The following is a 16,034-nucleotide window of genomic DNA, read 5'->3' as shown; positions in this document are numbered from 1 at the left end:
CCATTCCTATTAGTTCCTCTTGCATGGTGTATATATAACACAGCATTTGTGACAAAAGAGGCTCCCAATGACTGTTTACCAAGTAAAATGGCCTTCTAGATATTGAAGGATAAAGGACGTAGATGCAAATACGTCTGCAGTCCTAAAGTCTGAAAGAAAGGAGTTCAGGCGTATAGTAAGTCATTTATGGAATATGTTTTAATAAAGAATGAAAACAGTATGTGAGCTATTATATTTCTTCAGACAATTACTGCTGAAAGGCAACCATATAATATCTCTGGTATACAGCAGAGATTAACCAGTTAATACATATTTCTTAATTATTGGAATTTATCTAAAAAAATCCATTTACCCCATCTAATTGGATAGTTTTATAACACTGGGATAATAATGTATTAATGATCACTTCATGGAGTTAGATAATCTCCAGAAGCAAAGGAAATGTAAAGAAATAGGTTATTTCAACCCACTAATTTCTGTGTTACACAGAATCAAGGCTGAAGGGAACACCCTCTATTTCACAGACCATCTTGTTTTTTAAAAAAAACATAGCAAACACTAAAAACAAAAATCAGTAAGATAGAAAGATAGCCAAGGTGATAAGTTGAAAAGACAATCTGCTAATTTGCTTTATCTTTCTGTAATTCAGCACTGTCCTTCAGATGATATCTAGGCTGGGGACACAGGGGTTCCAGGGGAAGAATAAAGTGGTGGAACGATTTTGGAAACCTAATGAATGGCCAATATTAAAAGTTACTGATAGAACTGTTGACAAGGTTCACTAAGAAACATATCTGTGAAAGTGTTCTGTAAACTTTACACTACCAATTATTGTCCAACAAATATGATCATGGGTTCAAAAGTCACCACAGGATATATTTTATATGTTGTAGCCAATAAGAATTGAGGAACATCCTCATCATGAGATGTTTTCCTTTTGGTGTACCAGCTCATGTCGTTAACTGAAATATAACTGCTGAAAGCTAGTAACAGAATCATCCTCGGAAGACACTGCAGAATTACTCAACAGTCTCTTTTTTCTTACCACCTAATGTAAAAGGGAAAACTGTAGTGCTGAAATATATTTCCTCATCAGAATGTTATAGTATAGAAACATCACAAACTGATGAAAAGTTAACACACTTAGCTATTATTTGACCCAACTGGTCAAGCTTGCAGTTATTAAGTAGTAATAGAAAAAAAGGTAGTAAGAAGGCAGAACACAAGACGTTAATATACTGAACAATGTGTATGTCCTATTCTCCTTACCTATTCAGGTGGCCTCATTATTCATGTCTCTATGGCACCTTTTGAGGCCATCAATGCTTTTCTGGGCTGCCACAATGGACAGTTTTTCCTAGTCATGTGACCAGTGTTTGGGCAGCAGCCAGCATCTGTCTAGGTCCTGGAACACGAGTGACCCCACTCATCAATCAAGTCCTGTTGCTATCTCATTTGGCACTGTTGTTTCTCAAGGACAGATTCATCCTGGGGCCAGGGCTCAGTTGGACAAAGAAATTCCAGCTTTCTGATGTTTTGTCTTCCGGTCACAATATGAGATGTAGCAGTTCAGAGCAGGAAGGACAGTGCGGGACAGTAGGCTGAGGGTGGTACAGAGCACGGCATGTTTTCTGTCTGCCGGATGATCTGGCATCACGGAAATCTTGTTTGGGTGTTTTAGTGCACAATCTACAAATCTCCACCACATTTAAGTTTTTGAATCCTTTCTATGCATTTAGTCTGATGCATTTTTGTTTATTTGTTTTGGTTAAGCACAAAGCAGTAATAATCCACCTTCAATTTTTCTCCTCACTGCCCTCATCTTTGGGCAAATGAATTTAAAATAAATAAATAAATAAATAAATAAATAAATAAATAAATAAATTTAAAAATATGATTATTTAAAAAAGCTTTTTCAGTATTTACCTTTGAGAGAGAGAGAGAACGAGTAGGGTAGGCACAGAGAGAGAGGGAGACACAGAATCCAAAACAGACTCCAGGCTCTGAACTCTTAGTACAGAGCCCAATGTGGGGCTCAATCCCACAAACTGAACTATGAGATCATGACCTGAACCAAAGTCAGACGCTTAACTGACTGAACCACCCAGGTGCCCCTAAAATATGATTCTTATAAGGATCTTGGAAATGACACTAAGAGGACAAACAACCTTACAACTGGAAAATCGTTAGTATTGACATAAGTAATTTTCTATTTAAGAGGGCACCTGTTGGGATGAACACTGGGTGTTGTATAGAAACCCATTTGACAATAAATTTCATATTAAAAAAGAAAAAAGGAATACTCCTTCAAACAAGGCTTTACAAAAATAATTCACAAATCTAAAAATATTTGTGGAGAAAAGGTGGGTTTCAGGGTGTGGGTCAGTGTACCTCCATTCTTTTTCTCCTGGTCTAGCTCATCTCCTAGCTCATCTTTTCATTTGCTCATTCATTAAGGAGAGGTTAGGCACCAGTGTTTTCTGTCTTTGTCACTTTCACATAGGTACATGATTTGTGATTCTTACTATAAAAATGCAAACATAAAATTCAACCTAGTGAAATAGTTTGGAGTTTGTTACAATGGCATTTCCTTGTAAATGCCTTAGAAGAGCCTGCCATGTACAAGACTGATGGACAGATTCATGCACTCATTCAACTAACATTCATTAAACTCTTACTATGTGCCACGCCCACGCATAGGGGCAGACAGACAAAATTCTTGTTCTACAGATAGTAGGAGTCATAGCATAAGGGCAACTGAAGAAGATGATGAAGGAGCCAACTTTCAAGTGTGTGATCATAGTGATGAGAGGGATTTGCCAAGGAGTCCTGAGGAACATAAGGAGGGACATTTCACCTGGATCCTGAAGGTAACAGGGAGTTGGGGGAGAGTATGGAGGGGACTTCTGGGAATTTGTGCCTCTTATTCTAAAGTCTTAGAATAGTTGTGGTAATTAAGTAGGTAAAGAATAGGCAGGTGGGAGTATAATTTCTATGCAGGTGTAATGCACATTTGTGGGCCTAGAGGCTACAGACCATACACAATTAAAATGTCGGGTTATGTCTGGAGCAAGACAGGAGGTTGGACAGGCAGGCTGGGACTCAGTCCAGAGAAACAAACCGGAGTGGAGCCTCATATCCAACGTGCAGCTACCTCACCCAGGGAAAGGACACTTCTCGTCCAGCTCTGCACCTGATTCTCAGCTAAGGTGAATGAGCACAAAACAGACAAGGTCATCTGTACATTCCCACAGGTTCTCATTGCACCCTCCAGTTCCAGAATGAACCAACTACAAAAGACCACACGGTTACTATTTGATGGGGAAACAGAGAACTAGAAAACTTTCAGGGAACTGTGGGGTCAGCTATCACAGGATACCTGGTCCAATGTATCTTTTTAGAAAAAGATACAAACATAACCACAGCCGAAGACACAGGCCACTTGGTCAGACTCTGATCCACACAGCTGAGGGCTTATCTCTAGGAAAAGGGAATCAGCATGATTTGGGGACAATTTGATAGTGTTTCATTATTGAGCCTTGAGATTCAAGACCATCCTGTTTCCCATACTCTTCTATTAAGGATCTTGTCCCATTTCCCGCCCTAAGTGCACACAAATAATTTGTATTTCAGTGAGAATTAACTCTAAATTCTATAAATTAAAACATATGCTGTCTACCACATACATTTCCTCAGACATAATAGATTTTTTTTGTTCATAAAAATACTTGTACTTAAAAAATATTGAGATACAATTTAAATACAATAAACTTTGCAGACTTAAAGTGTTCGGTCTGATTAGTTTTGACTTACGTACGCACCCCAATACTATCATCCCTATCAAAATCATGAACATTTCCATCACCTCCAAAGTTTCCTGTGTCCCTTTGCAATCCATCCCTCCCTCTTCGTCCTCTTTCCCAGGCAACCAGTGATCTACTTTCTATCACCATGGATTGCATTTTCCGGAATTTTATAGACATGATATCACACAGTTATGTGTTCCTTTCCTCTGGTTTCCTTCACTTAAAAGCTTTGTCTCTAATCTTTAAGAGATTCTTCCCTTTTGGCTGAGGTTCAGTAAAGAGCATGATAATCATGATGATTCCACAGTAGTGCTTACCAAAGCATGCCTTGAGGACCACCTGCTTTATAATCATCCAGGGACTGGCTAAAATGTGCTGATTTACCTCTCCCTAGAACTCTGACATCAGAATAGCCAGCATATGCGGGCATACTTAAGCCTGCAATTTAGTTCAACCTTTTAGGGAACAACGGTTCCTGTTTCTGGGTCTAGCTACTTATTCCTCTAAGTCTTTCTATTGTTTTGTTTTTTTCTCTACATTTTTTTTTAACATTTATTCATTTTTGAGAGACAGAGAGAAACAGAGCGTGAGTGGGGGAGGGGCAGAGAGCGAGGGAGACACAGACTCTGAAGCAGGCTCCAGTCTCTGAGCTGTCAGCACAGAGCCCGACACGGGGCTCAAAACTACGGACCACGAGATCATGATCTGAGCCAAAGTCGGATGCTTAACCGACTGAGCCACCCAAGTGCCCTGGTCTTTCTACAGTTTTCTGTAACCTGGGCAAACCTTTAGGCCACAGCAGGACACAGGCCTTTAGGACAAAGGTTGCACTAATTTTCCTAGATCCCATTGTGCCCACATTTAGAAGCGTGGTTTGAGTTACTTTTCCATATAGTACATGCATTGTGAACTTTCCTCCTTTTCAAGTCTACCATGGGGGTCAGGACTCTAGCGAAGACAGTCCTGTGAGTGAGTAGGACTCCTTTAACACAGGTGCAAAATTCAATGAGGTGCCAAAAAACTACATAATCCAGGTGCCCAATATTAAAAAAACAACAAACAAACAAAACACAAAATTAAGGCAAAATAAATCCCTGGTGAACAAAATACCAAAATATTAAATAAAGTCAGGACCAGTAACCTTGCCATACTGAGCCATACTGAGTTTGAAGCAGAAAGAAAAAATTAGTGATCCTATCTTTTAAAAGTTATTACTATTTATATTTTATGCCCAATGTGAGTGCCCTATTGCCTCAGCCTAGTCCTGGCCTAGGCTCACCTCCACCTGATACATTTTACTGTCCAACAGGCTTTTTGCTGTCCTGAAATTGTCATTAGAATGTTACTTCTGGCCCAGCATTTATAATGTGCCAGGGACAAGAAGAGCTCATTCAAAGCACCCTATCTGGACACATTAGACATTTCCTACTTTTCCCCTTGCCATTAACCACAAGTACAGCCAATCCCAGACAAACACATAAACACTGGTCACCCATAGTCCTGAATTTTTAAAAGAGCCTCAACCAAGCATTCAAAATGGGATGTATTCATGGTGTATCTGATTACATGTGCCTTCAGCATGAAACTAGACCTATCTAAATAGACACACAGGAACCATGGCTCTGATTAATATTATCATTTAAAACACATACTGCACTTCTCATAGGAGCTAACATTTGAGAAAAATCCGCGTGTGAAAATAATCTGTATTAATAAATGAGTTCCAACTGAACAGAAAATATGCCCAGAAACTGTGGGGTGTAAGGGCATGTTTAAGTTCACTTTTTTAGGGGAAAGCATGCCACATAAAGGACCCAAGGCTCCTACTCACTCTCAGAAAGTTCACTTGGATGTATTATTTTTAATGAAAATGAAAGCACTCATGTTTAGCTATACAAAGAATTAAGCTATTTGTTATGTATTAAAGAATTTACGAGGCACAATGGCATACTAGAGCTGGTGACAGATGGAGAATACTGGTCTTCAGTGTCTTCACTGTCCACATAGAACAGCATACAAATTAGACTGGACTAGGGATAAATTTAAGGTAAGCTTGTCATCAGCCATCATTACCAGCCATGACAGCACTGTGGAAAGGGAAGGTATGGGTTCTGGAGTCCGACAGAACTAGCAGGAAAAGTTCAGTTCTACTCTTTCCTAGCTGACTGACCTTGGCCCCTTTCTGTGCCTGTTTGCTCAACTGTGAAATGAGCCTACTTTGCAGGGTCACCACAAGAATGAAGTGGTGGACATCAGGCACAGGCCCGGCCTTGATTAAATTGTAGCTGTTGTTATCACCACCTTCAGTGCCACAAGCTTTATGATGTGTTTGAAGGTTATCTGATCCTGAGACAGATCAATGCTGGAGGTTTTCAAGGAAAGGAAACATAAAATTTGTAATTATTTACGTGTGGGGTGACTATACGAGAGGGACAGGGGCCCAGATATCCTGTTGAAAGGCAGAGCCCCCCCTCCTTGTCTCCCTTTTTAGTGCCTAATTGTGAACATTTCATTCTTATAATAGTTTGAGAGAAAAACCGAGAGTGATACCCCTTTATTATTTTAGAGAGGGAGAGAGAGAGTGTGTGTGTGAGGAGGGGAGAGGGAGAGAGAGGGAGAATCTTAAGCAGGCTCTATGCTCAGCGTGGAGCCTGATGCGGGGCTCGATCCCATGACCCTGGGATCATGACCTGAGCCAAAGTCAAGACTCAGATGCTCAACAAACTGAGCCACCCAGCCCCAACCCCGCGCCCCCCCCCCCCGCCGCCACTTTAAAAAGAGGCTGTTTTCTTGCCAAAAAAGGGCAGCTGATCACAGTCCTGGTTACTAGGTATAGTTTTGTTCTTGATATTTTAAAAGAGCCAGAAAAAGTTCATCCAAAGTGGATAGAAAGTAGGTGGTGGGAAGAAAGGCTGCGAGAGTTGGAGTCATTCACTCCAGACAAGACAGGGTTTGACGGATTCTAAATGTGTTAAGTGGTGCTGAGGCTGCTGTGCCACCTTCCTTCTCCATCCACAGAAGGACTCCCGTACTCAACATTTTTTCTTGGATGGATGATTTCCCTTCCTGAAGAAAAGGGGTCACCTAGATGACCTTGTGAGGCCTCTTCTAGTTCTAAGCCTTCGCACAAATACAGAAGAGCAAAGAGACACCCAGCTCGTCAATGTGGGGGTGGGTTGCAGCCGCATCTGTTTAAAATGAGGCTGAGGTAGCTTGGTACAGAAGAAAGAGTGGGGGCTGGGATTCAGGCAGAGGTGGGTTGGAATCTGCCTCTGAAACTCACTCTTGGGCAAGTTACGGGAGTAAAAGAACTCAGCTCTGTCCTCCCCTGTAACATGGAGATAATCTCTGCCTTCTAGGGTTCCTGAAAGGATTAGCTGAAATAATGTTGGCAAGGCACCTAATATTTTGACTGGCACATATAAGCCTTTGATAAACTGGAGCTATTATTCCAGTTGGTTGAAAAATGGGGTGAAAGATTAACACCCTTCTGCTTGTAGTTATACAAATTCCAGTAGGCAGACCGACACCACCGTGGCGCACAGGATCCACACTGCAAGTGGAGCCTGTCCACACCGACAATGTTTGAGGGGACAACTTATTAACCACTGTGGTCCTTAGGGGCAGAAGACACCAAAGACAAGGCCTAAGGCATCTTGGTAGGGCTCTGGTTTCTCTCACTGTCACCAAAAGAATCACAGGAATTATTTTAAAAAGGTTCCAAATACATCCAGGTATAAAGAATATATCACATCTCACTGATTTGTCATTCACACCAAGTACAGTAAAAAACATCTGTCAAAAAGCAGGTTTGCAAACCAAATGGATTGTCAGAAATTGTAATTAGGTTTTTTTCCTTCACGAATGACACAAAGCTAAAAATGGAAGTCATCAAGAAATTGATCAGCTCTTGCAAAGCAATGAAATACAGTGGCCAGAACCCTATACCAAGTAAAAGGCACTCCTATTACCATCAGACTTATCCACAAAATGCAATTTTTTGGTGTTACATCAATGTGGAATTGCATAATATTTAGCATTTACAGAAAGATGCTGGAGGCTGAGGCAGAACAGCTCTGCTTTTTGTTCTTTACCAGTAGTGCGGTCCGTGGCAGGACACCTGTGAGGCTGTGGAGAACTGGAGAGGACAGAGGAAATACAAGGTACAAACATGCATATAAAGTGAGGCCCACGGACAGCTGGGCCAGAAACATGGGAGTGTTTCCTGAAGCCCTTCTGTGTCATTTGGAGAATCAAACTTGGCTTGGAAAACACATCCTGTTTCCATCAAAGGAGGAACAGGTTACAGCTGATAGAACCGAGCTTTACAGACAAGGGAGCAGAACAATGCAGTCTGAACTGATGCAGTCACATGAAAGAGCAGCCTATTTTTGTTGGGCATAAACAAACACAGGCATGACACGTGGTGAAGTGACTCCAGATACATCAGGACCTGGACAAGGCCCAGTGTGGATGCCTGTCAGTGTGAGATCTATGAAGGCCATCATGCCATTAAATCAATCCTAAGCAGGAATCTCACATGACAGTGAAGCAGCCCTTGTATTACCCAAAGATAAGCGTTACATTAAACCAAGTAAAACTCGGGGCCAAGTTAAAACTCGTTCTTTTCAGCTGTGTAACATTCCAGTGGCAACATGAAACGGTCCAGAGCAGCTAAACCCAAAACCTTCAGTAAGCTCATCAATAGGCCCATCATCTTCGGACAGCTGTTTGGAAGTGAGGGTGCAAAATGTCCACAGAAATCTATCACATCCATCCTTACTTTGCTTAAAGTCATCATTTTATGATGCTTTAGATATTACAAATCCAACTGCATGGTCCTTAAATGGCACTTTACTATTATTGTTTGTATGTGTGGAATAACAGGACAAAAGAAAAACCACAAAGTGGCAACTAATATAATAATCAAGAACACCATGGAAAGAAAAGAAATGATAAAACAGGATTTTCAAGGAGAGGAAAAGTATCTACAACTCTGGAAATTAACCTCAAAAGTCCTCATTACCAAGGGGACATTAACATCGATGTTTTACTTCCCAGATGCCCTTTTCTGAGTCCCCACGAACATCCTGGTCGAAGTGGCAGATTCTCTCAGGGTGTGAACAACTTCTTAGGAATAGGGCAAACCCTTTCAGCAGTTTATTGAGTAGCTCAGACCACTTGGATAAATGCCAATAAAAGTCTGCTCAGAGCCTTAGAGAGCCACCGGCTTGGAGAAATGTGCGGGGCTCCCAGGTGGCTGAGTACGTTGGGTGTCTGACTTCGGCTCAGGTCATGATCTCACGGTTCATGGGTTCGAGCCCCACATCAGGCTCTGTGATGATAGCTTGGAGCCTGAAGCCTGCTTTGGATGCTGTCTGTCTCTCTCTCTCTCTCTCTCTGCCCACCCCCGCTTGTGCTCCGTCTCTCAAAACTGAATAAACATTAGAAAAAAAAAAAGGACTAGAGGTGCTTTCAGAAATGATTATCTCAACGCCAAGGAGTAACTCATGTGGTTGGAGTATCTGCCTAATCCAATCCTGCGAGGTAACAGGACATTTGAGGTTAACGAGGGACAACTGATTCATGACACCTAAATTCTAAACTTACGATAAAATGTGTTAATTTACAATTAAGAGGTAAGAAAATCTCTTTATCTGGGTTTTGATAGCTTATAACACATTCATTGAGAGAAAGACATTAAGTTATGGTGGCAAGAAGAAGTTGCTGAATATTCTAAGGCAATTTGACCATGTTCCTAGTCTTATTAACGTCCTTCTAGATTTACTACAGGGATTTCACTTGATTTTTCCTTCTTCTGGAATTTTGCTTGATTTTTAATGTAAAATACACATTAGTGCTTCAGTTCATTTTGGAAACGTGCCTTGTGAAGGATTTCAGAGATATTTTTCTTTCTTTTCAAAAACGACCTTCAAATAAAAATAATAGACTTTCAGATAACAAAGCCCAAAGCGAAAAACATCAGACTCTGCTAATGTGGTCAGGAAAAGACCAAAGAGACCTTCTGAAGTGGGGTGGCCGAGTGCTGAAATAACTTAAAACATTTTAGCAAAAGGTAAATAAAGTACCATTCAGGAAACCTGCCATCAAAGCAGCCAGGGCCGGAGGGCACACCAGAAACCTCTAGCTAACGTCCCAGTTTGACTAACACTGGTTGTTTCAAATGAGGGACTTCCTGGGAGGGACCTAGGGTCAAGGCAGACTGCTTTTCTTGACATCAGAAAACAATTCCACATTTTTTTTCTTTTTTCTTAAACACAGCGCAGAATCCAACACATTTCAAGGCCATGTGACGTGGCTTTTGTTGCTTTATGAAGCAGCTGCAGGTTTGGAAAAGGAAATTGTATTCAGGTACAAACACACTACACTGGTCTTGGTTTACCTGCCATATGCAAAACGCCTGTCTTTGTGATGATCGCCAAAAGTATCCCAAAGCCTGAGAGAAACGCTCACTTCATCAACAACATCCCGGGAACGCTCCAGGACCTGCAGGAGAGAGAGTGCAGTCCTGCTCAGTGTCACTCAGAGGCTCCTCAGGAGAAGGATGTCTAGGTCAGCACACCTCAAGGCTCACTTGACCCACCTGCCTTTAGTTTTGTCATTGCATCTAACAGGACTTGAGCTAAGTCCTAATTCTCTTTCTGGAATCACATGACCCAAACCCTCCTCATTCAAGAAACTGCAGCCATACGCCCGAGTTTGCGTTTTACTTTTGTTTTCTCTTGTGGCACTAAACACATAAGCTTTCTTTCGCATGCACAAGTTACCCGTACTCCCTGGCAATAGCAGGGGATGTGCCATCAAATCCGGACTGGCAATAGCAGTGATGTGCCCTTAGGAGTCTAAAGAAACTCTGTACGTCTTACCTCCTGGCACACTCGGTACTGGTCAATCGCCCACACGGTAGGCACGTGGGTGGCCAGCAGCTGATACTGCGTTAGCGTTGTGTTACACGCTCTGGCACAGATCAAGCGCGTCTTCCCCACGGCGTTGTCTCCCACGACCACACACTTGATGGTTTCAACGTTGGGTCTTTCGTAGTCCATGTCAGTGTCCATTTATAAAACTCTGGAAGAAGAGAGTTACAGAGCAATCACAGGGGAGAGGGGTTCAGGCCGTTTCCCCTTTGTCTGGGCTCTTCTTCGGAAGTGCCCAGGCATAAGCGAGAGGTTTGGAACTTCATACTAAGCCTAAGTGAAACTCAAGTTTTCTATTTATGTCTCACACAAGTGCAAAAACACCGCCGGCTTGTTATTTTGACCCCAAACGGTTTATGCCGGTTAACATGTTATTTTCTCCTTGGTTTTCTCTAAACACAACCTGCCTACTGAAAATCTATCCAGGCAAATGAGAGTGCTGGCACACATTTATAGCTCACTAGCTACTCATGTTGATCCACTAAAGACACTGGTCACCTGCAGGTTTAACCTTAGACACTGGGGCACGAGCCACCTTGGCAATATTAGTGACCATGCCATCTCAATCTCCCAACGAGCCAATCTCTCTATCCGAAAAGCAGTTTCCTGCAGGCTCTACACCATCATGGTGACTTAGGGGAGGCTCAAAAGTGCAAGCAGAGAGGATTAGCCTGCTTTAAAGATGAGTCAACAGTCCAACTGAATTTTTATTTTTTGAATTTTGAATTTTATGAATCAAATTCATAAATTTTATGAATTTGAATTTTATGAATCAAATTCATAAAAACGATATTCTTAAAAGGGGCACCATAAAGCAATGTATTTTTTTTTTTTTAATTCTCTTTCTCTCTGTGTTTTCATTAAGAAATCTGGAGCATATGGTGAAGAATGATTTTACCAGGATGAGGAGCTAGTTTGGAATCTCCCTGAAAGCATCAAGAAAGGTTTAAGAGAGTTGCTGAGTGAGGGGTCAAGAGGAAGAGAAAAAGCTGTCATGAGCTGTGCTTCCCCGGGGGGGTCAGGAACCTCCATAAAACGCAGAGCAGACTGCTTCTTGGCAGCAGCTGGATGGCTGGCCAACCATGGAAGATTCTAAGGTTTTAATGAATTATAATTGCCCTTTTGAAGAAGTCTACTGTTTTTTAATTTTGTTTTTAAAGTAGGCTTCACACCCAGTGCAGAGCCCAACACAGGGCTTGAACTCAAGACCCTGAGATCAGGACCTGAGCTGAGATCTACGGGTAGCATGCTTAAGCAACCGAGCCACCCAGGCACTCTGAGGAAGTAACTGTTAAAAGGAGAAAACTGGTTAGATGGTCACTTTTAATGAGCCAATAATGGTTTTAGTGGTCATATTGGTAAAGAAACTGCTCAGAGTAGGGCCTGATACATAACTGGGGCTCGGTAAGTGTTTGTTTAATTCAACTGATTTGAGAAAAATGATAATTTGGATAATATGAGATTAAGAGTACAGAAGGAGAGACAGAAGAAAGAATATGAAATAGAATGAATACTTTTTCCCAGTTAGGACCATCTGAACATGAGACTGTCTCCTGTAACACCATAACAGGAGGTGTTGAACCCGAGACTACAGACTATTTGGCAAGACTTGAGTGGAGTGATTCAAACAACAGATGTGTGGTGAGGTCAGGATCTGGTCTCAGGATCCTGTCTGTGGTTTACACACCATAGAGAGGCTTAAAATAGATATCTGTGCCCACCAGCAAATGTAGATTCTGAAGGTCTTGGGTGGAGAAAGAGAGGCTTAAGAAAAACTCCAATTCTGATGATCACCCACAGGTGGTGACTCCTCAAATTGATCTCTTCTAATTTCTAGTCTATGGTTTTATTAGTTCCCTATTTCATAGTCTAACGTGGCAAAAGCCTGACTTTGGCATCAGATCAGTGGTCCTTTAATACCTGCCAGAGAACATTTAGCAAAGTCTGCAGACATCTTTGGCTGTCACAATGGGGTTGGGGGAGAGGCCAGAGATGTTTCAAAACATACTCTAATACAAGGTACAGGTCCCACGACGCTGAGTAATTGGGGCCCAACGGTCACAGTGCTGAGGTTGAGAAATCTCAGCCTTAGAGGAGATGTGACTTTGAATCCTACTCTCCCCATTTTCCAGCCATTTTGTCACTGGACAAGACATTTGCACTTTCAGCCATAGCTTCCGCATCTGTTAAGTGGGAACTATAGTACCAGGCTACTAAAGTAGTGAGGATTTGGTGAACTGACTGATGTACCTGACACACCCATGACTCCCAGGATTCTAATCGTGGTGCTGAAGGTGAGTTGAGTGCCTTGAGGGGACAACAAAACAGTCAGGGGAAGCCCAGGATTAGCCGTGAAATCATAAACTTAATAACCACGAAGATCTATACGAAGGACGAATTTCAGTAGAGCAATCACAGAGTAATTCAGTGAAAAACAAGCATAAATGCAAGAAGGAGCAGAGCTGACTTTGCGTCAAGAAGGCAGGGAAACTTCTGGGTGGGAGTTGGATACAGTTAGCTAAGCAATAATAGAATTGGAAAGGTAGGTTAGAAATATTTTCCTGGGGCATTTCTAGCTTCTAGGATAAAAAATGGTAACACTTGTTGTGGATAAGAAATTTGATATGTTTCTGGTGATATTACTGTAGGGTATATACCCTGTGTCAGAAAAACAGGATCTGTTTGGAGCTTCACAACTCTGGAAACTAAGGTACATTATTTTGATCATCCTAAGTGGTGGAAAATCTTACTCTTTTGAAAGTGAATTTTATTTTTTTAGATGGATAAAAGCCATGGAGAGCCAATCCTTAAAATTCGGGGGAACGTTTGGATTTAGTCAAAACTGAAACAGACGCACACAAAACACACAGTTGGTTTTCTTGTCAGATTGCAAACTAGCTTTGAGAGCAGCCCCCTGAAGGAACCCCCCAAATAATTTGAATCATGACAGCATTGGTGGAAGAGCTGTGTAGCTTTTACACAAGACTACTTTGAAGGGGATGAAAGCTCTCCTGCTTTTATATTAAGGCTATGATTACAAAACTATCGTTACTTATTTATAGACACACCTCATGCACAGTTCTGAAAAGAATTTCTGTGTCAAGGGTGAGAATAACATCCATGGGTCCTCTAATCTCTAGCAATCTGCTCAAAACCCAAGTGACTGCCAAAGGTGCTAAACCCTGTACAAAGGGGACAACATGGAAAGGAAGTGAAAGGCAGGGCAGAATTAAACACTCGTAGCCCAGCTCACTCACTGCAGACGTGGAATTTCCAGGAAGGGTTTTCTGGATTCCAAATACTGAAAATCTTTTCTTTGGGGTATAAATTTGATTTTGTGGTAATCTAAAAATTATTTTAAGTGTAAGAAGTCACAGCCAAGCATGCAAAGCCATGCTACACATGTATTATAAACTGATTGTTCATCCTTTATAAATAAAGTTATGATAATTATAAAAATATGCAATATTATCCTTCTTTACTTGTTATGGGCTCTAATTTATTCATATTTAGCATTCTTACAGTTGAGTGAGCTCCTAGGACCATCTGGTTAATGACTATCTGGTTTCTGACTTTCATTTACCTAGAATGAGAGCAATAAATATTATTCCTTTAACACTGTTAATAAATTTCACCACCATGAACCCTGCCGATCAGTGCAGATACTCTTTTGCCTTTAGATACAAATCTGAGGAAACAAAGAAAGTATAAAAGAAAGAGCTAGAAAGGACTGACACTGGTAACCTATTACCACGGCAGCTTTGTAATCTTACTCAAAACCGACCTGACCTTCATTTCATACTTTTTCTGAATCCTCGGGACATGGATGCTGACCATTAAGTGTTGAAGGACATACTCGCACACTGTGGATGTCAGAAGCAGTTACGTTTATTTAGAACTGACCAGTGAACAAGACAACGTGGTGGGTGGGGAGTGAGGACTCGGTGAGGTGGCCCAGGGTGGCTGCCCCCTGGGTGTTGGTGCCCACCATCAACTTAGAGACTGTGGTCACGACGGCCCCATGTGCTCACACCGTGATTACTGTCACCTTCCGGACTTCAGGTCTCTCCTGAAGATCCACATTCACCACCAGCTCAGCCTTCTTGTCACGTCCACAGGGCAACACATCCTACTATCTAGCCTCTCGGCTGCTCCACCTAACCTTCCCCACACTCTGCTTGGGCCGTTCATGCTCTTGGCCACGTGCTGGATATTGTTGTCATCCAGAAACATTTTACCCCCGAATGTCGAGTTTCAAAATCCTACTCTCAAAGTAAAACTCCTATCTTTACAGCCTCTGCTTGGTGAAGCGTGGGCGCGGCAGCAACTCCCATCAGGAGACAGAATCTGTTTCCCTTCCTCTAGAATCTGAGCTAGCCTTGTGACTGCGTGGCCCATTCCAAAAGAATGTGGTGGTGATGCTCTGTGAGTTCCAGAGCCAGGGTCTCCAGAAGGCCTGCAGCTCCACCCTCACGCTGTTGGAATGCTGTCTTGAGGCTGTCCTCTGAGGAAGCTGGCCTAGCCCCACAGAGGATGAGAATTCCCAGTGAGAATACCTGAAGCAGCCCTGCCGATGGCTTCACCAGATGCCATATAATGTGAGGCTACCTGAATCCTCTAGCCCAGCCAACTGTCCAGCTGAATGAACCTTTATGAGTGAGCCCAGCTAAGGAATCACCTAGCCAACCTACAGAATCAGGAGAAAGTACAGTACGTTTTGGGGTGATTTGTTATCACGAGCAGGGGAGGGGCAGAGAGAGATGCACACAGAATCCGAAGCAGGCTCCAGGCTCTGAGCTGTCAGCACAGAGCCCGATGCAGGGCTCGAACCCATGAACCGTGAGATCATGACCTGAGCCGAAGTTGGATGCTTAACTGACTGAGACACCCGGGTGCCCCTGGATGATCTTTTCTACCTAGGGTTGATGGATCACGCCAACCTTCTCTTCACCATCATCCTCAGCATCTTGTATTGCATGTGTGGGAGGCAGAATAATGGTCCCTCAAGGATGTTAATGTCCTAATCTCTGGGATCTGTGAATACGTTCTGCTACATGGCATGGGGCAAATAGGGTAGCAGATGAAATTAAGGTTGCTAATCGGCTGACTTTAAGGAGCTCATTCCGGATTGTCTGGGAAGGCCCAATGTAGTCTCTCAGGTTCTTTCTTTTTATTTTTAAAAATTTTTTTTTTCAACTTTTTAATTTATTTTTGGGACAGAGAGAGACAGAGCATGAACGGGGGAGGGGCAGAGAGAGAGGGAGACACAGAATCGGAAACAGGCTCCAGG

The 16,034-nt window shown here is 42.3% G+C and overlaps 1 protein-coding gene across 5 annotated transcripts in view; it reads right to left on the bottom strand.

Annotated features, from left to right (window-relative positions):
• The window catches only part of RHOBTB1 (Rho related BTB domain containing 1), a 122,618-nt gene that overhangs the window by 27,618 nt on the left and 78,966 nt on the right, over positions 1 to 16,034 (bottom strand). For all 5 annotated transcript variants that reach the window (XM_030334452.1, XM_030334456.1, XM_030334453.2 and 2 more), the window contains 2 exons: positions 10,694 to 10,895; positions 10,210 to 10,313 (listed from right to left, as the gene is read on the bottom strand). In XM_030334452.1, the coding sequence (XP_030190312.1) occupies positions 10,210 to 10,313; positions 10,694 to 10,885 (296 nt within the window). In that variant the 5' untranslated portion in view covers positions 10,886 to 10,895. The remainder of the gene's footprint in view (positions 1 to 10,209; positions 10,314 to 10,693; positions 10,896 to 16,034) is intronic.

The sequence above is a fragment of the Lynx canadensis genome, chromosome D2, assembly GCF_007474595.2.
Source record: "Lynx canadensis isolate LIC74 chromosome D2, mLynCan4.pri.v2, whole genome shotgun sequence".
Taxonomy (NCBI): Eukaryota; Metazoa; Chordata; class Mammalia; order Carnivora; family Felidae; genus Lynx; species Lynx canadensis.
Note: the sequence above shows the minus strand (reverse complement) of the source record. Positions and strands in the feature narration are given on the sequence as shown.